At 36.6% G+C, this 22,557-nt stretch overlaps 1 protein-coding gene across 2 annotated transcripts in view; it reads right to left on the bottom strand.

Moving 5' to 3' along the window:
* Positions 1 to 16,222: 16,222 nt before the first annotated feature.
* mad1l1 (mitotic arrest deficient 1 like 1) overlaps positions 16,223 to 22,557 on the bottom strand; it is a 103,637-nt gene continuing 97,302 nt past the window's right edge. For both annotated transcript variants that reach the window (XM_051703835.1, XM_051703836.1), the window contains exon 18: positions 16,223 to 17,167. In XM_051703835.1, the coding sequence (XP_051559795.1) occupies positions 17,006 to 17,167 (162 nt within the window). In that variant the 3' untranslated portion in view covers positions 16,223 to 17,005. The remainder of the gene's footprint in view (positions 17,168 to 22,557) is intronic.

Below are 22,557 nucleotides of genomic sequence, written 5' to 3'. Positions count from 1 at the left end.
GAAAATCTCATCCCTATGAAGAGCATGGATCATCTAAACAAGGCACTTGTGTGAATTCAATGTACAGTATGTGTGAAATGATAATGAACACCTAAACCCCTGATTTACGTGACAGAATATCTGACAGATCTTTTCAAGCGTCACACAGTTAGTTTACTGACTGCACTTGTCAGTCTGAACTGGTCGTGTCAACCCTGCACTGCCCCTCTATCATTAAAACCCGTTTGCAGGGACCTCTATCAGAGTGACAGAGCATTCTCAACACACCTGTGACACAGTCATGTGTGAAAAGCTAGTGCACCTGACGCCCACTACTGTACCCCATTATAAGTCCTTGAGTAGCTCTTCTTTTACTTAAAATCAAAGGAATGATGAAAGATTATCACTTTTTTCATTTATCTGAATTCAAGTTTAATTACATACAGTAAAGTGCACTATATGCCAAATATTGCAGCCTGATCTCCTGAACATTACATGACCGTGGCAACATTTTTGCGAAACGAATTTACATGCTTCATTACACGTTTTGCTGCAGTTTTCTAGAGAAATGTCCAGTGGGGGGCGGTAGAAGTGAGTGAAATGGTGTCGTATTCAGACAATGTGCTTTAGGTTAATATTAGAGGTTTTAATGAGTAAAACATACCTCCGTAACCTAAAACCAATCGTTTTGAAAATGCAAATAAGAGGTAAACAAAACAGACATCCTTATCCTAAACCAACACATAATCCAAACCGACAGTGTGGAAAAAGCAAATGCAACATGAAAAGCACATGTTCTGGAGCAACCAAGTAATTTTGTGTTGCTTCTTTGACACTTTCGTCTCTTGTGTGTTTGGCTGTATAATTTTTTCATACAGCGCTATAGCAAAAGTGTTTAGATATCATAAAAATAAGTGTTTATAAAGTTATTAGCTGTTGTACTCGTGATTTGTGTGAAAGTAAATAAAAAGTTGTTGTAGCGCCTCTAGTGTTGATTTCACCAGGAAACTGCGGCAAAATGTGGAATGCGGCACCTAAATGTCAGTTTGCAAAAATGTAGTTATAGTAACGTTCATTCTAGGTTGCAATTTTGATGTATTATAATTTTTATTATCAATTATGATTACAATGAGGGGTGCCGATAAGGGAGTACAACTGGACCTTTTGTCCCGGGCCCAGGCTTGAGGGGGGCCCGGAGTAAAGGGGTGGGGGGTCCACAGAAATGCGGGGAGATGCGAATATAAACAAAGAGACAGCACGCAACCGTGAAAGCCGTCTAAGTAGCTCATTGATGAGATTACTGTCTGCACCCCCACACCCCCGTTGGACAATGGACTGGAGGGGGGCCCGCTGAATGCATTTTGCACCGGGCCCAAGAATTCCTACCTGCAGCCCTAATTACAATACTTTTAAGATGTATTAAGTAATTTTTAATTTCTGTAAAACGATATGACAAAAGCATTGGGCTTTAACAATTTTATTTGCTATTTGTGATTTATTAATCATTAAAACCAGAAGCCCTCGAGTGTGGCAACATTTCCAATCCATTGTGGTGACCAAATTAATTTTGCATGCTCAAAACCTAGTGTGACCGCAGTTATAAAGTGGTAGTGTCTGGTCATGTGATCTTAACATGGCGACCACCATAAGGGGGAACACACTCATATAAAATGACACAGATTTTTCTAATAAAACAGTTGAAATATAGTTTCGTTAGATGTGAAACTAGGAAAATAAATAACTAAATATGCACCTTGAAGCCTGTAATTTCCACATAATTAAACACAGTATACATTAAATCAAGTCAGATTGTAAACGTCTGATAGAACAAATCATACATATATTCAGACACAAAACCTCAATTTAATGCCGATAAAGACCTTTTTTAACAATATGCTGAGAGAGACAGTGACCTTTTGTCACTCGTTACTTGCTTCAGTAGGAGTTCACATCATGGGGTTCACTGAGATTCAAACCGGTATTTACTGCCTCATTACAGTCTGTGAATGTCTTCAATCACCTTTAGCCAGTGCTTTCACTAAAACCAAGAGACCCAATGGAAAGACTGTCAGTGGTTTGTTCGGCTAGACTGTGTAGGCAAAAATGATCCTAAATCAGGACAAAATGAGTCTAAAATGGATAAAGATGTCACAGATATGTCCAACATAACCAACTGGCACAAGTTAAGTGTTAATCTCAGATGCCAAACTAAAAACAAATTAACAATGAATAATGGCAAAAGCCCTTTTTCGATTGTATCAGTGGTAAAGCATAAGTGAATTCATCTGCATCACTTTCACACTTCCTAATGATTTATTAATGCATGGTGTCACATTATTTATACGTTTGTGTAAAAAAACATGAATGATGAGTCATTAGCTTTACATTAGTCTACTATAACATTCGTCAAAGGAAATGTAAATATATATACTGTATTTTTTAAATCATTGGTTTACATCGTCTTTCATGTCATTTAATTTTCTCGTAAATACAATATTTCCAGCCTGGTCTCATGAAATTTACTTGACTGTGGCAACATTTTTGCAAAATTACTTGATTCATCACACCTTTAGCTGCAGTTTCCTAGTGAACTGTCCAGCAGGGGGCACCAAAAGCAAGTGTCTTAATCAGACAAGGTTTTTCAGGTTAATTTTTATTTTCAAACGATGTGTTACAGTAAGTGTTCCGATATCATAACATAGCAGTGTGTGAGTAATAGAACACATATTAAATGTTTATGAAGTCATAATCAACCATTGTAGTCATGATGTGTGAAAGTGAATAAAATGCTTGTTAATTTAATTGTTAATAAAAAATTTAATTTCACCAGGAAACTTCAGCAAAATGATGAATTCTCCACTTAAAAGTTTGCAAAAATGTTGTTATTGTAACGTTCATTTTATGAAATTAGGTTGGACACTTTAATGCCGTATAAACGTTGGTACGAACCTCATCCTGCATCGTTTGTGCTACAAACATAAATTATACCAAAAATCATACAGATTGTTGAGGAGAGGTGTGCATTATTTCTTAACACACAATAAAACAAGCAAAAAAGTCTCATAAACTTATATTGAAGGATGGACCAAAGCCAAAAATGTAATAGGAAGGAAATGGAAAGTATTAAAAAGGGATCAGACAAAGTCTTGTGTAACCACAACATTTACACAAGCATGGACATTCAGTGGGCATTTTAAATAAGAGTTGTGTTTAAAATTGCACTGTTTACAACTTCTCAGGGATCGTCCAAATTGAATTTTGGTGCTTGTAGAGATGGGTAATTTGAGGTCAACCAATGGCTCAAAATGAAATCTTACTTCTTTGTATATACCTTGAATTATATATGCTTTGCTATTTGTTCCGAGAGGATATGCATTCCTTAATTCAAAATGACAATTAATAAAATATTTGCTAATCTTACACCATTTCGTTACTTGGAAACGCACCTTATTTAAAATGCTCTGTGCAGAATGATTCGAGCTAATGAAGGTTTACCTAAAGGGCAGAATGTGAGAGAAGTTCATGTTGAAGTCTAGATTCTTTCAGAGAGACAGGAGAGGGCAACATGTCTCCCTGAATTACCATAACAGAATTACACAGATGTAAATACAGTCAATCTTTCTTTCTTAGACAAACACAGTCGTCGTATGGCAGCTAGAATGGCAGTTGGGCTAATTAGCTCGGTTTTAATTTGCTAGAGGTTGATCGGTGTCATGATCTCTTTCCAAAGTATGAAGTGAATGTGTGCAAGTAAAAAGAAGAGAGGGATAAAAGATAGACAGCTGGAATAAAGCTACCAAGGGTCAATTACAAGGACAAGAGGTCAGAGAATTTGAGAGCTTTTGAGGTGAACAGACCAGATTCTAATAGTGGTTGGTTTTCATAGTGCCCAAGTAGCTTGTTAGGTTGATCCGCTTGACTTTTTGGTTTTTTGTCAAGCTTCAAGCTAGTTAGGGCTGGTAGACTACCTAGGACCTGCACAAACCATTACACCAGTATAATGACCTATAAAGCAAAAATAAACAGTAATATTTGGTTTCAAATTCATATGACTTCTATATCACCATTAAATACTAGGGCAGGAATATACCATCAAACCGAAAGCAGGTGTGACATTACAGTAAATGGGCCATTCACCCAATATAATTGATGTGTGACAGATTCTGTACATAAATAGATGGTCTGATTACCTCATTATTATCCCTCTTTGGTGAGCTAGAGGAGAAAATATGGTCCGTCATGCCTCTAATGCTCTTCAAGGTCAGTACAACGTGGATAAAAGACTGCAGGCCATATTAGAAGACACACAAAGGAAATAATCCATAGTAGCCATTTCTATTCTGTGAAAAACCTCAAACAGGTGCATTATTCAGCAATGCAATCCTCAGCTAGAGGACCATATTTATATAAGGTGAATGGGAAAACACTTCATGCTTCTAATATTTCACAGTGTCTTGTCAACTTAACCTTAGTGTTCAGTCACGACAATTAACAAAAGATAGATTTCTCCCTAGAGCCGTAAAGCAGTGCGTAGTCACATCCGGACTACTGCATGTCCCAATACTAAATCCCCTACTTTCCTGTCTCTATTGATTTTTCAATAAAATAAAGGCAAAAATAAACATGTTGGTATGCAGTGCCCGTTTTACGTCATGCATAGTGCTGTGTTCTTCCCAAACAACTCAACCTTAGTTTCATCAGTCCACAAAACATTTTTCAAATAGCATTGTGGAGTGTCAAGGTGGTCTTTGGAAAACTTCAGGTGCACAGCAATGTTTCTGTTGGAAAGCAGTGGCTTCTTCGTTGTGTCCTGCATGGACACCATGCCTGTTTATTGTTTTTCATACAGTAGACTCAGAAACAGAGATGTTTACCAGTTCCAAAGATTCCTTCAAGTCTTTAGCTGTCACTCTAGGGTTCTTTTTTACCTCATTGAGCATTTTACAGTATACCCTTTGAGTCATCTTGGCTGGACGGCCACTTCTAGGGAGAGTAGCCACAGTACTAAACAGTCTCAGATGTGGACAGATGAAAATCTAAGCTCTTCGAGATAACTTTGTAACCCTTTCCAGCTTTATGCAAAGCAACAATTCTTGATTGTAGGTCTTCTGAGATCTCTCTCTTTTTTACATTTCTATTAAGGGGCAACATTTGCCCCCCTGGAGTTGTTTTAGGGGCATTTTTCACCATTATATTTTTTTCTAACCATACAAAATATGACAATATGATGTCATTGTGTTGCATCAAACATTTTGTGAGGGGCACATTGTAACAAGACCATATAAATCTTAAAATCCCCCTCTAACAACTGTATTTGATCTAATTAAAAAGCCTAGAAGATAAACAAAATTTTCATGTCAATAAAAGCCATTTATTAACTTATATAATATAGCAATAATTTTGACACTTGACAATAAATACACAACAAAGCCACAGCAAAGCCACAACACAGCAAAGCCACAGCATTGACCGAAATAATGCATGGATTGATGACAAAACACACACTCCTTGTAATTATGGATATATTATGTAAATTACATATCTGACTGCACGGAAGTGCATTTCGTTTTTTGTAATTGGGGCACATTGTAACGCAGTGTTACAACGTGCCCCGTTGGCACAACTGGGATTTAATCCTGGCTGGTCACTTCTGCTGGCTATCTGAGAATTAAAAGACTATGTAAGATGCTTGCTAAAAGATTGGAGATTAAAATGATACCAAGTAAATTTTTTTTATCAACAGCTGACAGTAAAGAACATAATAGATATTCAAATAGACATCATAAAGCAAGCTTGTGCGTTACTAATAACCAAACATTGTGGAAATTTTACAACATTTTAAAGTCATGTTCTGTATGAACGAATTCTGTGGAGTATTTAAAGAGACAGATACAGTTAGAAAATCTGTTTTGCACCATACAATGCAACAGTAAGGATACCTTCTCCCTGATTTGGATACGCGATTATTAGAGCTTGTTGCCCATAGCCCTTCAGAGACGCACTGCATCTGTCAAACACAGAGGCACTGGTGTGCACGCATCCACCTAATATGCTTCTGCTGCTCTTATCACGGATGCGATTGACAAAAAAAAAAAAAAAAAAAAAAAAAAAGAAAAATGCTTGTTCACCACACTGAAATTTACCAAATCGTTCACATGCATGTATGATTCATTCCTGTCAAAAGGGGGCGTAAAATGTGTCAGACAATCAGCCTGTGAGTTAAGAATGTTAATGTGAGTTCATAATGTGTTTTTGTTTCAGTGTTTTGTTCATAACTGAGACTGGTTCCTCTGAAACATGAAAGACATATAGCGACATGGAAATTATTTATTAAAAGTTATTTACATTTATTTCTAATTTATGTAATTAATCATCAATGCTTTGAAACGAAGTAGCATAAAAAAGCAGAACCACTATCGGTATCGGCAGATGTTATTCTAAATAATCAGATATTGGTATCAGCATACAAATTTTGTATTGGTGCATCCCTACTATATATACTGTAGTTCTTGAGATGTGCAAGATAAGGCTTTAATAATGCATTTATGCCAGATCTTCTAGTGCACCTTAGATTCCACATTATGAGCATGACAGTATCCATCTGTTGCTATGGTAGCTTATATGCTAATGATTTTTTGATTAAACATCTGGTAAATGGAACAGTCATAAAATGTTCTTTTTAAAACTCCCAAAGTCAATAATTCAAAGACATTTTGAAAATTGTGATGCATCAAAGTGGCTACAGGCCACTCAACGCATCTTAAAAGTGGTAAATGACCCACTATCACTATGGCAACAGCAGCCCAGATCCATCCCCAAAAGAGGACATACAATACAGCACACTAAAAGACAGTCACCAATCATTCATAACACCCTCTCTTGCTAACACACACACACACTACCCTCACAATCAAAGCTAGTGCATGCCCCCTCAAAAAACAAAAACTCTACCATTAAATGTGCCAGACCAAAACAAACATAAATATAGAGATCAAACACTACCACATATAATATATATATATACACACACACACACACACATATATATATATATATATATATATATATATATATATATATACACACACACACATACTGATACATACAATCATCTTAAAACAAGAATGTTGAGAGACAACAACCGTAATAAAATGAGTGGTGGTGGTGGCGTAGTGGGCTAAAGCACATAACTGGTAATCAGATTGCTGGTTCGATCCCCACAGCCACCACCATTGTGTCCTTGAGCAAGGCACTTAACTCCAGGTTTCTCCGGGGGTACTGTCCCTGTAATAAGTACACTAAGTCACTTTGGATAAAAGTGTCTGCCAAATGCATAAATGTAAATTAAATATTCACTTTGAGAAACACTTCCATGAATTTCACAGTGTTACATGAACAATTATGCCAACAAATAAATTTTTCTTTGTTCATTTATGTCCAAGATCAAATCCTCTGAAAGGAAAACACTGGAAAGGCAATGTCTTCATTAGGTTAGTGGGTGAACACCCAGGTCATATAAACCATTATGGTAAAAAAAAAAAAAAAGCTCTTTTTTTGTATTTTGAATACGGGAATGTATAATACCACAAGATTTTGATGAATGTTTTACATATACAATAAATATAAAATAAGTATATGCATATTTTTTGTAAGAGCCCTTCATATACCCCAAGAGACTGACTACCGACTGAAAAAAAAAAATGTATTTCTAATTTCTATTACAATACCTTAGAAATGAAATCCAGTTTTGTAATTTGAATTTATGTAAATACAGAAATGTTTGATCTCAAGATATATTATTCATCTTAAATGTTACAGAACATGTCTGGCCTTGATTACTACCAATCTTTGCAGCTGAAGATTAGTCCATTTACACCATTTATATCACATCTTAATACAGACCCTTCTACACCATCTGAGCTCATTTTTTGGCCAATCAATCTGATGAAGTCATTAAGAGCCAACACACAGTATGGCACTGACACTGTCATTATTGAGTTCATTTATAGCCCAGACAGAGAGCTTGATGTACTGAAGTGTTGTGAAAATGCACAAATGATTAGATGAAAGGCATCCTTTATTTTCAAAGCACATTAGAACAAAAATGGTAATGGGTACAGTATATACTGTTACACTAAATTCTAAAGCGTTGTAGCACATGCATATTTATGCACTGTAATTTAAACTACTCATTTATTCTTACCTAGTCTCAACTAAATCAGTATAAACCTTTGACAAAATTTTTAGGTTTATTATAAAATCTAAAATTTATTATAAAATGGATAGTTCCATTCATCAATGCTGACTGGTCAACACAGCATTCCAGCCATGCTAAAAATACATGATATTGGCACGGCTAGAATGCTTTAATGACCAAGCAGCATCTAAGACCGGAACTATCCATTTTATAATGAAAATCTGTGTCCGTAATATTCATATTATGGTTGTCAATCGAATATATTTTTAATCAAATTAATTTCATGACATGCCTATTAATTCATCGAATCGCATATCAATATTTGCTGAGAAAGGCCACCAAATAAGATAATTCCAATAAAACATAAAAATTCAATACAATTACAATACAAAAGTGGCTTTAGAAGTCAATATACAGTATTGTTTGTTTTATTACCATATTACTGAACATGCCTACAGTCGACAGCAATCCATTTTGCAACTGAGTTTGACAATCTGTCCTGTTCTCAATGGATGTGTTCTTGCATTCCTTCTATACAATTATTTTAATAATTGGTCTATGTACATATGAAAGGCTTTGAGTGTCTCACTGGTTTTCAGCTTCATTTATGGCATTTTTTCAGGACATTATGTCAAGTTTAAAGTAGTTTAACTACTTTTAGTAATAACTTAGACAATCACGTTTCGGTCCAGCTCTCTTACTGTGGCTGCGCTGCTTGTGAGGTTTGTTGAGGCGCGCTGACTGCCGCCTGCTGATGCGCCTCGTACAGTTACATGTACTTCAAGCTTAAAGCCAATTTATACTTCTGCGTCGAACCTACACCGTAGGGTACGCATAGCTACGGCGGTTACGGCATACCCATAATGTTAGCCATAGCCTAACGTTCACCTCTTAAAAAATGTAACTGCGTGTAAGGGACTAAAAACGGTTCAAGAAAAAAAAAAAAAAATAATTTTTCAATTGTTCCGGAATGAAAACATTATTTTTAAATGCTGGTAACCGTTTATAACCGGTTAATTTGGTTCCGATCATTTTTTTCTTCATGAAACTAAAGGCCAAAAGGTTTATCACAGTACATTTTTTAAATTACACCACTTCATTTTGCCCCGAAAAACTGAAACATGTGCTTTGATCCTGAAGGTAACTGCTGCATCACGCATTTCTTTGTCTAACTGCCCGCTGTGGATGTCACATACTCTGAATGAAGGCCTGTAGAACTATGTATAAATACTACTTATACATGCACGGCTAATCCAGACACAAGGAAAACATTATTACAGGTAAAAATGACATTTCTCAGTTGTTTCCAAGTCTTCACTGAATTACTGTTAGATATGATGCATTAATACAGATTTAATGCTACCGGGTATTAACTCAGAAACAGATCTGTAAATAAAACTATACTTAACTGTTAATTAACTGTTTGTTATGATTTCTATGCCGATAAATCCACCACACCGGGGAAAAAAAAATGTATTGCTTATTTTCGTTTATTTTGGTGAGGCAAGTGACTTATTTTGCACTTGTTTTTCCAGACCAGGTTGCTTGTTTCTCTTGCGAGATCTGGCAACACTGCAATTGGTGTTTCACCCACCCCTTTGCGAAGAGTACTTTCATTTTTAAAGGAACGTTATTAACCGTTCTTTTATTTTGTTCTAACCGGTAACCTTTTGGAAAGGAGGCTGCAGAGCGTCTGAACCGGAACGAAAAATACTGTTTTTGCTCAGAACGAACTGAAATGAAAAACATTTAGTTTTTAGTCCCTGCTGCGTGTCGCGTCGTCACAGACCACAACAGCTGTGATTGGTGCACTTTGTAGCCAGAGACCACCCCCCAGGATGAAAACAACAGTATCTTGGTGGTGTTGCACATTTTACCTAGATTATTTTAATATCTATGCATCATATCACAATGAATTTGGACTCAGGACCATTAAAGCAATTGTCTCAATCGGGAGCATCAGCTGTTTTTATGTTCTGTTTGCGTTTCATTAAGTTACAAGCGAAATACGACAAAAGATATCCGTTTACAGCTTATACACTCTAAAAGCTTTTTTCTTCTTCTCATGGCTTTTACTTGATATTAATTTGATGTGAGTGAAATAATGTGTTGTATTCTAATGGTGAATCTTCCGATCTGCACAATGATTTGACCGTATGTTTGGCAGTATGGTGTACGGTAAATAATCACATTTCATAAGTTTTGTCAGAAAACTGAAAAACACCTGGTAAGAGCTGATTATATTGCCTATATGCATTGTAAAGTCTTTAAAACGACACCCATTTAAGATTCGCCAAGTGACTAGTTAATTAATTTGATGATTTCTTTTTCAGCACAGAAATGTACATAACGTACACGTATATAAAATGTTTTTACCTAAATTTCAACGTTTACATACTTTGAACTCGTTTTTAATGCTACAGTGATTTCATTCATATCTTTGAATCCACAAATTACATTGCTTTTGTTTATTAATGAATGTATAATTAGCATTGCGGCTGTGTAATCGCAGAACAACAGAAACCAACACAGAACTATAAATGCAAACCAACATGTTGGCTACTATGTGAAGCATACGCCGTAGGTTCAATGCAGAAGCATAAATTAGCCTTTAAATTGCTCCAATGGAAGGACAAGACTTTAACTGTGTAATTAATGTACAGGTAAAGGATTACAATTAATTGGGTTAATATTTTTAACGCATTTTATATAATTAATCTTACTACATTATCACGTTAAATCTACAGCCCTAATTTATTATTTACTAACTTTTATGGTAAATCATATGAATTATTTACTATGCAATATTGCGAGTCATGGTTGAAGGAACTCTGATGTGTTTTGTGCTTAACAACACCCTTTAGTCAGGACTAAATTCAGTATATATCATGCCTTCTAATACCGTATTGCTTAAATCAGGTCTTCCGCTAAATTTGTTGATATATAGAAGAAATATTTTTTCCCCTTTTACACCCAATTTGGAATGCCCAATTCCCAGTGTGCTTTTAAGTCCTCATGGTCGCGTAGTGATTCGCCTCAATCCGGAAGGCGGAGAATGAATCCCAGTTGCCTCCGCGTCTGAGACCATCAATCCGCGCATCTTATCACGTGGCTTGTTGAGCGCGTTTCCACGGAGACATAGCGCGTGTGGAGGCTTCACGCCATCCACCGCGGCATCCGCACTCAACTCACCATGCGCCCCACCGAGAACGAACCATATTATAGCGACCACGAGGAGGTTACCCCGTGTAACTCTACCCTCCCTAGCAACCGGGCCAATTTGGTTGCTTAGGAGACCTGGCTGGAGTCACTCAGCACGCCATATAGAAGAAATTTTAAAGACAATGCGATTTCAGGTTTGGGCTTAAAACTTGACGGAACGGTCTCGGGTACAGAGCAGGTTCGGACATGACCGTGCAGTCCTCTATGATTTATTCACCCTCATGCTGTTTCAAACCATGTGACTTTGTTCTGCACAACACAAAAGGAGATGTTATTTTTAACACAAAATGTTAGTCTCAGTCACCATTCACTTTCATTGCATATTTCTTTTTTCCAAACAATGAAAATGAGTGATCATTGATGCTAACATTCTGCCTAACATCTCCTTTTGTATTCCACAGAAGAAATTAATTTGGATTTGGAACAACATTAGTAAACAACAGAAGAATTTTAATTTTTATGTACAGTACCAAAACATAACAAAGATTTCGAAAAATACTTATTTTATTTCATTGGCTATAAATCTTTGGAACAGACAGAGTATGATTCAATACAGTCAGGCAATAAAGCCCAGCAGCGGAGAAAGTTTAGGAATTGGTAAACAGATCAAAAGGAATGACAGGAAGGAAGAGAAATGAAGGGTGAAGAAAATTCCTTCTGGGGCTGTGTAATCTTTTTAGAGTGCTTCTAACACCACTTCAAACCCCTTCCGAAACATTGCGAACTATAGTGATTTGCTAGAAGGCTTATGAGAGCTAATGTGATTGCAGCACAGTGATATCTAATGTTACTTTGTGTGTATGTTGGGAGAGATCAAGAGAGAACAATAGAGGCTGAGGTTGCAGAATTTATGGGTGCTAATATAATCAGAAGTATTGTTATCTAGTTGTAGGACATTTTCTGGAAGCCTAAGAGGAATCAAATAAAGCAAAGGCACTCACCCGCTATTATCTAGAAAGATGTGCGAGGTGCAAAGGGAAAACAGGGAGGCACATATAACCAAAAATGAAACTTCATTCACCATTTACTCACCCCTCATGTTGTTCCAAACCAATGTGACTTTCTTCTGTAGATTTGGGTTTGGAACAACATAAGGGTGAGTAAATAATGACAGATTTTTCATTTTTGGGTAAACTATCACTTTAATCTTTATACAATTGGTCTATTCTCATTCTTACAATTCCCCTGGTTAAAAATACACAAAACGTGCACAGCCTGCTCAAAACATCCACTTATCACACAGTCTGAGTGACAGGGGCTATGCTCTACTGGGACGACATGTCTTGATCGCCTTCAATGCTCGTCTCTGTGGCAATGCAAGAGGGTGCAACCCAGCGTGACACCCTCTCCAGTTTCAAATGCCATGGCGAACTAGGCACAGATAAGGCACTCAATAGAGAGATATCTCCAGTCTCACCTTCAGTGCAACCACCAAACCTCTATGTGAAAAAACATGGATGCTCTGACAGGTGGACAGTATTTGCATGGGAAATGGTTCCTGACTTTCTGGGTCTCAAAGGATAATTAACACGAAATATATGTTTACATACAAAGTACTGCAATAAAAGAGGATGGAACACATTATGCTATACATTTTATTCTTGCTTGCAGCATTGAATATTACCCTTATGTTTTTGTATAAAAAGCTTGCCACCTTTTTGCCAACAGTATACAAAAATTATTGCTTAAAGGGATATTTCATTCAAAAATAACATTTCTGTCATCATTTAATCACCCTCATGTTGTTCCAAACCTGTATGACTTTGTTTCTTTCGTGGAACACAAAAGGAGATGTTAGGCAGAATGTTAGGGATTGAAAGCCTTAAGCCCCATTCACACTGCCAGCAACATTGTGCGAGAAAGCGACAAGATCCCATTCATTTTCAATGAGAGCATAGCGATATCCTGTGACACAAGCTGCCGCTGCCATTGGCGACAGAGTTCGCCTTGGAGAGCGACAAGTCAAATATGAGAAAATTTACAATTCATGCAAATGACGAGCAACATTCGCGAGCGACTACTGATGAGAGTGAAGACAGCGGAGCTCACGACATCTGTCTCCTTGCAGACTGGAGACGAGTGCAAGAAAGACGAAGGAAAAGTTTCAGCATTGTGAGGGATTTTTACTGTTCTTAATCATTTGTCTGTAACCACATGCATGGATATAATAAAACAATGATGCGTGGAAAAGCGTGTCAGAAACGGTCTGCATTCCGAGTGAGTTTGATTCATTCATTCATGATAGATTGATCGTCTTGTTAATGATTTATATTGCTAGATTAATCATCTTGTAAATGATTTATATCGATAGATTGATCGTCTTGTTAATGATTTATATTGATAGATTGATCGTCTTAATGATTTAATGCACTAAACACTGCTGCACGTTTTATAAAACACTCTACAATGCAGAATGTAAATTTTTAGAGACAAGAGAACGAATTCCTTGTCAAATTGTAATGATACCTTAATTTTACCGGTATTAAGTCTCATCCGTGATAACATTTTCAAAAGCTATGGCCAGACGTGCAGTCCTCCAATAACAATACAACGTCAAACAGTAGGAACGCCCACTAGCGACACAGATCGCAGAGTCTAGTGACACCAAGCGACATAGTTGAGTGGTGTGAACGGGGCTTTAGTCACAATTCTCTTTTATTGCATGGATATATAGATCCAATAAAAGTAAATATTTTTGTTCTACAGAAGAAAGCCATATGGGTGTGGAACAACATGAGGGTGAATAAATGATAGCAGAATTTGTTTTTTGAGGGTGACCAATCCCTTTGAAACACAGTTGCCCCAAGAAGTATTTACACATGTAAAAATGTCATTGAATTAGATATAAAATATAAAATCAATGAATAATCAAACCTATATAAATAAAATATCTCAAAATTAATTTTGCAATTACTTTTAACCAACTGGTCTGAAGGTTATGTATGAAGTCTGTTCCTCTCAGGTTCACACAGGCAAGACTGTAGCTAGTGGGGTGAAAGGTGGTAATGATTCTAGGGGCCCAAATGTCTATGGGGCCCCACAACAAATTCTAAACTGTAGGTTTGAATAGGAAAGGGGCCCAGAGCAATATACAGTCAGGGGGCCCAGATTACCTTGCTTCGGCCCTGCACACAGGTGTCCTACTGGGGTAACTACATGTGTAGTTCATTACATGAATTATGGATGCTCCACTAAGTTTGACAAACAGAAAGTGTCCAAATATCACTTTATTATTAAAACCAAATAACCCATTTTTATGCTGGACATTAACATTTATCACGTTAAATGCATGTTTGTAATAAATGTTATTATGTTAATGTATAATTTATTATTCTGATGAGGGGAATATTTCATATAAACCAAATTTTATAGGTAAATTAATTTAAATGCAATGATATAATATATTTTTAATAGTGTGTTCTAAATGTACAAATATGTTTTGGGGTCACTGCAAAGTTAAAGTTGTTTAATGTTTAAATACTATTTACTTTTTATTACAAAATGCATGTAGAAAATCTCTAAGAAAGGCAAAAATCTCCACTTGCCCTTCATTCGTTGTAAAAACAAAAAAAACAGAGTGGACTCAAATTGATTTGATAGCTAAAGTCTGCCTTGATCATAGTTTTTGTTTACGGACTGAAGAGACTATTAAAAATCATTTTATTTCGACAAACCTATTGGCTTTTTTTGTCAAAGACAATAAGACTATCGGTCCTTTGGGTCCCTAATGTCCAAGTGTTTTCTTTCCGCAGTCGTTGTTTGGTCTAAAACGTCTCGAAATATTCAGTCTTTAAACATTACTGCTATTCATTGGCATATATACCAGCATTCTCCACCAAAAGCTATGAACTTTAAAACAACCATTCATGGAAAACAAAAACGTTTATAAATAACAAATGAGTGGCCACCGTATTCAACTTGAGAAGATAAATGATAAAATAAATGAAATATAAAAATGCTTGATGAAAGGGAAAATGGGTAACAGGGAAGAAAAGGGGCCAAAGTTGCTCAACCCTCTGAATTGGTACACAAATAATATTAAAAGAACAACTAAAGAAAGTGTGAAAAAAGAAAGAAGAGGCCAAAAGGGACAGGAAGAGACTGGACTCCATGTGTGTGGGCATGGGTGTACAGTAGCTGTTTTACCGAATTGTTTTTTTGCCAGCCAAAAACTAAGTTTGCATACAACAGGAAAATCTAACAGCAGGGACATTGCATATTCTCTGGCATAAGAGAACGGAAATGCTGGCATAGTCCTCAGTGTGCTACCTGAAACCATGGATGCAGGATGAGTGAGTGTGTACTTATACACACAGCAGCGGAATGGAGATTCACTTGAGGGCAACATTCTCTGCTAATTGCTTTGGCACAGTTGCACTTTGCTTTGTAATGGTGTGACAGATTTGAGAGAAAACACATCTGAAAGCAGTCATCTTAGATTAAAACTTACTGGGTGTAGAATAAGAAATTCAAGCATTTTATGTGGCATTCAAAACAAAGGAAAAAGCGAAAAGGAAAATAAGTAATGACCGCTGCCAGCTAAAACAGCAACGAATTGAAATAGTCCTTAAAAATACTGTACATACCAGGAGCTGGTACCAAAATATTTAAAAGACATAACTACTGATTATTGTTATAAATTCCCTGTTGATAAATGTATACCCCCACTAAAAAGCCACAATAGCTGCCTGGCAGCTCGCATGCATCAAGTTTTGCTTAAATTAAGCCGCTTAAAACTGGGTGTATGAATAACTGAATCTTTTGAAAATACGTAGAGATTGCTATGAAATCTGTTAGAACCCAAACAAATTATGTATTACAGACTGAAAGTTTAATATTTCTTTATTGTTTCCTTGACAAGCACAAACTGGCACAAAAGATGATGACTGTAAGCCTCCCGAAGAGGATAGCACATCTGTATATTTTCTTTTACCGAATGTATGTGTTAACCTGGTTCTTAATGTGCTGTGGTTTTTATAGCTTTAAAAACTGAATAAAAAGGTTTAAGACTCTCACCAACATATAGACCTTATTCATGCTAGTGCCATCTTTGATTTTTAATGGGAATGACAATGAGGCTGTAGACTTAGTCTCTTCAATGGGCTATACTGCAGTTTAAAGTGTTTTTCGATCATTCCAAGGACAAAACATTGATAAAAAAATCTGTCCAAGAACATTCAGTATACAAAGAACTCCAGACAACATAAGTTGTGGAAAATCAGATGTGATCAAGGAGCTTTATACAGCATTATATCGTTCGTGCAGCTGAAGAGACTGTAAGTCTATCCCTCACAGCCTCGTTGTCATTCCCATTAAAAATTATGGCACTAATGTGAATAAGGTCTATAGATGTCATTTGCTTAACTTTTTCTTTTACATTCAATTTGTTTATAATCTGGGACATGCTAAATCTGTAAAAAGGGGAATTCAAATAATATGCTCGTCAGTGTATGTGTAAACAGACCCATCTAGTTTTTCACTAATTTAAATGTCCATGAAAATATGCAAAAAAGATGAGTTCTGTGGATGTGAGTCAGTGTATAACTGTGAGGTGATATGTGTACATGAGCTCCCTGAACGCGGTGTGGTCTAGGACTGATGGATAAATCAGGTGACAGTCTGGCGGCTGAACAGCTCGATGGTGACTGCGCTCAGGAACACTGGGATACTCTTCTGATGGAAGAGATGCAGATCCACCAGCCCGGTTAGAGTACGGGAAAAATCTGTCTCCAACAGCTGCATGCTGCCACTGCCCACTGGACCAGTAGACTGGAGAGAGAAAGAGAGAGGTGTCTGTTTTAAGATTTATCATCTGAACGTAAGTGCAGACTAACATGGTAGCAAACAAACTATAAAGTTGAAGTAACAAACAAATAAACAGTCACAAAAAAGTTAAACTAACCAGCTAGCTAGCCAACAAACAACCTGAATAAACTAATGAACGACCAAATTAGATTCTAATTTATTTAGATTTTAGGACCATTTTCTATGTAATTAGGAAGTGTTTTTTGCCATTAAAGACACAATGTGTATGTAATGACATACACAATGTGCAGTATAATCTCTAATTGTGTCCAAATTCACACATTTTTGTTCACTCTTTTTCTAAATAGTAGGGGTGTAATGCATCTCGGTAAAAAAAAAAAAAAAAAAAAACCTACGGTTTACCACTCATGGTTCGGTTAGCATTTGCACCGAGGTCCACCTCAAGTTTAAAGATGCATCTGGAGCACATGGTTTGGCGAAGAAACACAGCATCAAATAGACAAACAGTTACAACCTCCCCTAATGCACCTGAATGGCTCTGTAAATGGATCTGGTCCTAAAAGTAGGCTAAACGCTTATCTTCATGGATTTCTTTATGAACTAAAAACTTTTAAGAATATCGAATTTTTTGCTTATCGCCCAACCCTATCACATGGATATTTAAATTAAATAAAGAATTAATTAAAAAATTGTGATACAGTTGAAGTCAGAAGTTTACATACACTTGAAGCCATTAAAACTCATTTTTTAACCACTCCACAGATTTAATATTAGCAAACTATAGTTTTGGCAAGTTATTTAGGACATCTACTTTGTGTATGACACGAGTAATTTTTCCAACAATTATTTACAGACAGATTGTTTCACTTTTAATTTAATCACAATTCCAGTGGGTCAGAAGTTTACATACTGTTAACTGTGCCTTTAAGCAGCTTGGAAAATTCCAGAAAATGATGTCAAGCATTTAGACAATTAGCTTCTGATAGGTGGTGTACTGAATTGGAGGTGTACCTGTGGATGTATTTTAAGGCCTACCTTCAAACTCAGTGCATCTTTGCTTGACATCTTGGGAAAATCAGAAGAAATCAGCCAAGACATCAGAAAAAATAAAAATAAAAATTGTGGACCTCCACAAGTCTGGTTCATCCATGGGAGCAATTTACAAATGCCTGAAGGTACCACGGTCATCTGTACAAACAACAGTATATTGTTTGTACAAATATACTAAGTACTGTATAAACACCATGGGACCACGCAGCCATCATACTGCTCAGGAAGGAAACGCATTTTGTCTCCTAGAGATGAACGTAGTTTGGTGCGAAAAGTGCAAATCAATCCCAGAACAACTACAAAGGACCTTGTGAAGATGCTGGAGGAAACAGGTAGACAAGTATCTATATCCACAGTAAAACGAGTCCTATATCGACATAACCTGAAAGGCTGCTCAGCAAGGAAGAAGCCACTTCTCCAAAACCACCATAAAAAAGCCAGACTACAGTTTGCAAGTGCACATGGGGACAAAGATCTTACTTTTTGGCGATATTTTCTCTGGTCTGATGACAACTAAAGAAAGTGTGGGGAAGTGTGTTTGAACTGTTTGGCCATAATGACCATAGTTATGTTTGGAGGAAAAAGGGTAAGGCTTGCAAGCCGAAGAACATCATCCCAACTGTGAAGCCTGGGGGTTGCAACATCATGTTGTGGGGGTGCTTTGCTGCAGGAGGGACTGGTGCACTTCACAAAACAGATGGCATCATGAAGGAAAATTATGTGGATATATTGAAGCAACATCTCAAGACATCAGCCAAGAAATTAAAGCTCGGTCGCAAATGGGTCTTCCAAAGGGACAATGACCCCAAGCGTTCCTCCAAAGCTGTGGCAAAATGGCTTAAGGACAACAAAGTCAAGGTATTGGAGTGGCCATCACAAAGCCCTGACCTCAATCCGATAGAAAATTTGTGGGCAGAACTAAAAAAGCGTGTGCAAGCAAGGAGGCCTACAAACCGGACTCAGTTACACCAGTTCTGTCTGGAGGAATGGGCCAAAATTCTGGCAACTTATTGTGAGAAGCTTGTGGAAGGCTACCCAAAAAGTTTGACCCAAGTTAAACATTTTAAAGGCAATGATACCAAATACTAACAAAGTGTATGTAAACTTCTGACCCACTGGGAATGTGATGAAAGAAATAAAAGCTGAAATAAATAATTATCTCTATTATTATTATTCTGACATTTCACATTCTTAAAATAGTGATCCTAACTGACGTAAGTAATGAGAAGCCACCCATGGCCTTACCTGTGGTTATGGCCTTATCATTACAAATGCCACAGTTAAACAAGGGTAGAAAAATAGTAAACTTTCATATAGGCAAGTATAATTTAAAATGAATTAAAACTTCCATGAATTATTAAACTGACAGATTTTCCTCCTATTCTAACTGTCCATGACATAGATATTCTAAAGGTGAATTAATCATGCTTGTTTCCTGCTAAACTGATATCATTCTTGTTCAAATAATGTCCAAACAATTGCATGCAGTTACAGTACCCAGTTACCTTTATCAAGTTTTGCGAGGTGGGGGATTTTGGCAAGTAAAAATGTTGAGTGGCTAGAGATATTTTTTTGTCTCCTCTTCCATCCAGCTGTCATTGAAATGGCACTCCGGCATGTTGATGGAAGCAGGAGATGCAGGTATAATAATTTCTTTGGCGCCAATCTACCACTGTGGAGACCTGCAGTACTCCCGTGTACGCGCGACATCAAAGCAAGATGCAGAGCGGCGCACGTGCGCTTCCGTGCTCATGAGACACCACAAACATAAAGACTGTATAATATCTTTTTCAAATTCTAAATAATTTTAGATCTTTTATAACTGTCAACAACCTAAGGAAAAATCAAGCATTTTCAAGGAATTTATTCAAAATTCAAACACATTTCAAACCTTGAAAACCTGTGAAAATCAAGCATTTTCCAAACTTTCAAGACGCTGTACGAATCCTGTAACTAACTAGCAAACGTATGGTCACAACCTAATTGTATCAAAGAAGCTAACTAACAAGTAACCCAACTGTCAGTAACTGTAACAAACAAGCTAACTAACTAGCAAACTAACAAACTGTAACAAAAAAGCTGACTAGCAAACCAAGTCACTAACAGTTACTAACTAACTTTAAAATCAAGCTAACTGTGACAAACAAACTAACTGTAACAAAAAAGCAGACTGTGACAAACAATCTAACGGTAACAAACCATAACTAGCAAACTAACAGCCACCAACAAACTGTGACAAACAAGCTATATGTGACAACAAGCTGACTAAGTAAACTAATTGTAACAAGCTAACTAACTGTAACAAACAAGCTAAGTAACTGACAAACAAGCTAACTAACAGTACCAAACGAGCTAACTAGCAAACTAACAGTCACTAACTTTTACCAACTAACAAACAAGCTAACTAGCAAACTAACAGTCACCAACAAACTGTGACAAAAAATCTAAATGCGACAAACAAGCTAAGTAAACTAACTGTAACAAGCTAACTAACTGTAACAAACAAGCTAATTATGTAACTGTGACAAACAAGCTAACTAATGGTAACAAACAAGCTAACTAGCAAATTAACAGTCACCAACAAACTGTGACAAACAAGCTATGTAAACTAACTGTAACAAGCCAACTAACTGTAACAAACAAGCTAATTATGTAACTGTGACAAACAAGCTAACTAATGGTAACAAACAATCTAACTAGCAAACTAACAGTCACCAAAAAACTGTGACAAACAAGCTAAATGCGACAAACAAGCTAAGTAAACTAATTGTAACAAGCTAACTGTTACAAACAAGCTAATTATGTAACTGTGACAAACAAGCTAACTAATAGTAACAAACAAGCTAACTAGCAAACTAACAGCCACCAACAAACTGTGACAAACAAGCTATATGTGACAAACAAGCTGACTAAGTAAACTAATTGTAACAAGCTAACTAACTGTAACAAACAAGCTAAGTAACTGACAAACAAGCTAACTAACAGTACCAAACGAGCTAACTAGCAAACTAACAGTCACTAACTTTTACCAACTAACAAACAAGCTAACTAGCAAACTAACAGTCACCAACAAACTGTGACAAAAAATCTAAATGCGACAAACAAGCTAAGTAAACTAACTGTAACAAGCTAACTAACTGTAACAAACAAGCTAATTATGTAACTGTGACAAACAAGCTAACTAATGGTAACAAACAAGCTAACTAGCAAATTAACAGTCACCAACAAACTGTGACAAACAAGCTATGTAAACTAACTGTAACAAGCCAACTAACTGTAACAAACAAGCTAATTATGTAACTGTGACAAACAAGCTAACTAATGGTAACAAACAATCTAACTAGCAAACTAACAGTCACCAAAAAACTGTGACAAACAAGCTAAATGCGACAAACAAGCTAAGTAAACTAATTGTAACAAGCTAACTGTTACAAACAAGCTAATTATGTAACTGTGACAAACAAGCTAACTAATAGTAACAAACAAGCTAACTAGCAAACTAACAGTCACCAACAAACTGTGACAAACAAGCTAAATGTGACAAACAAGCTAACTAAACTAATTATAACAAGCTAACTAACTGTAACAAACAAGCTAACTAAGTAACAGTGACAAACAAGCTCCATTACTTTAAAAAACAAGCCAACTAACAAACCAACCAACCATCCAACCCACTCTCTCACACACTGTTTGGGTTAACTTATGTCAGAGAGACTGTACATAATGTTAGCCTCCAATATTTGACACGATACATACAATACAATGTTCTATTTCCCAGTGTACATACATCGTTCAAAAACTTCAGATGCACATTCAAGAGAGCAGCAGCGACCCTTTGATTAATTGCTTGCTTGGAGTAGAACCAACAGGGAGCAAAAACAAAATGAGGGCATAAATACACAAAGGTGCTTTCCATGTCAAATCTTTCTCCGAAATGCACTTTTTTCTTTGACACTTTTTTTTCTTCTTTTTTTTTACTCTGACCTCCATAAAGTTAGCATCAAATATATTTTACATTTTGAGGGGTTGAGAATGGAGTGCTCTAGTAAAGACTTTTCTATTTTTTGTAGTATTTATGAAGCCCAGTAATGGCACTGCTCTCTCATATTAGTGAAGAGCCCCCTCGACACCAGACCTTCTAATACCTGTCCCAGCTAACAAAGCACATTTGAAAATGGCTCTCCTTTGTCTCCAACTTGGTTTTGTTTTCCATTTTCCCAGATCACATTTTAATAAAAGGTCAGCCCATATTTGTTTTATATAGCTTTTTAAAGGGGGAGTTATTCAGATTGTGACCTTATCAATGCGTGTTTGTATTGCCACCGCCATAAAAGGGTGTTATG

This window comes from Myxocyprinus asiaticus, chromosome 7 (assembly GCF_019703515.2).
Source record: "Myxocyprinus asiaticus isolate MX2 ecotype Aquarium Trade chromosome 7, UBuf_Myxa_2, whole genome shotgun sequence".
Taxonomy (NCBI): Eukaryota; Metazoa; Chordata; class Actinopteri; order Cypriniformes; family Catostomidae; genus Myxocyprinus; species Myxocyprinus asiaticus.
Note: the sequence above shows the minus strand (reverse complement) of the source record. Positions and strands in the feature narration are given on the sequence as shown.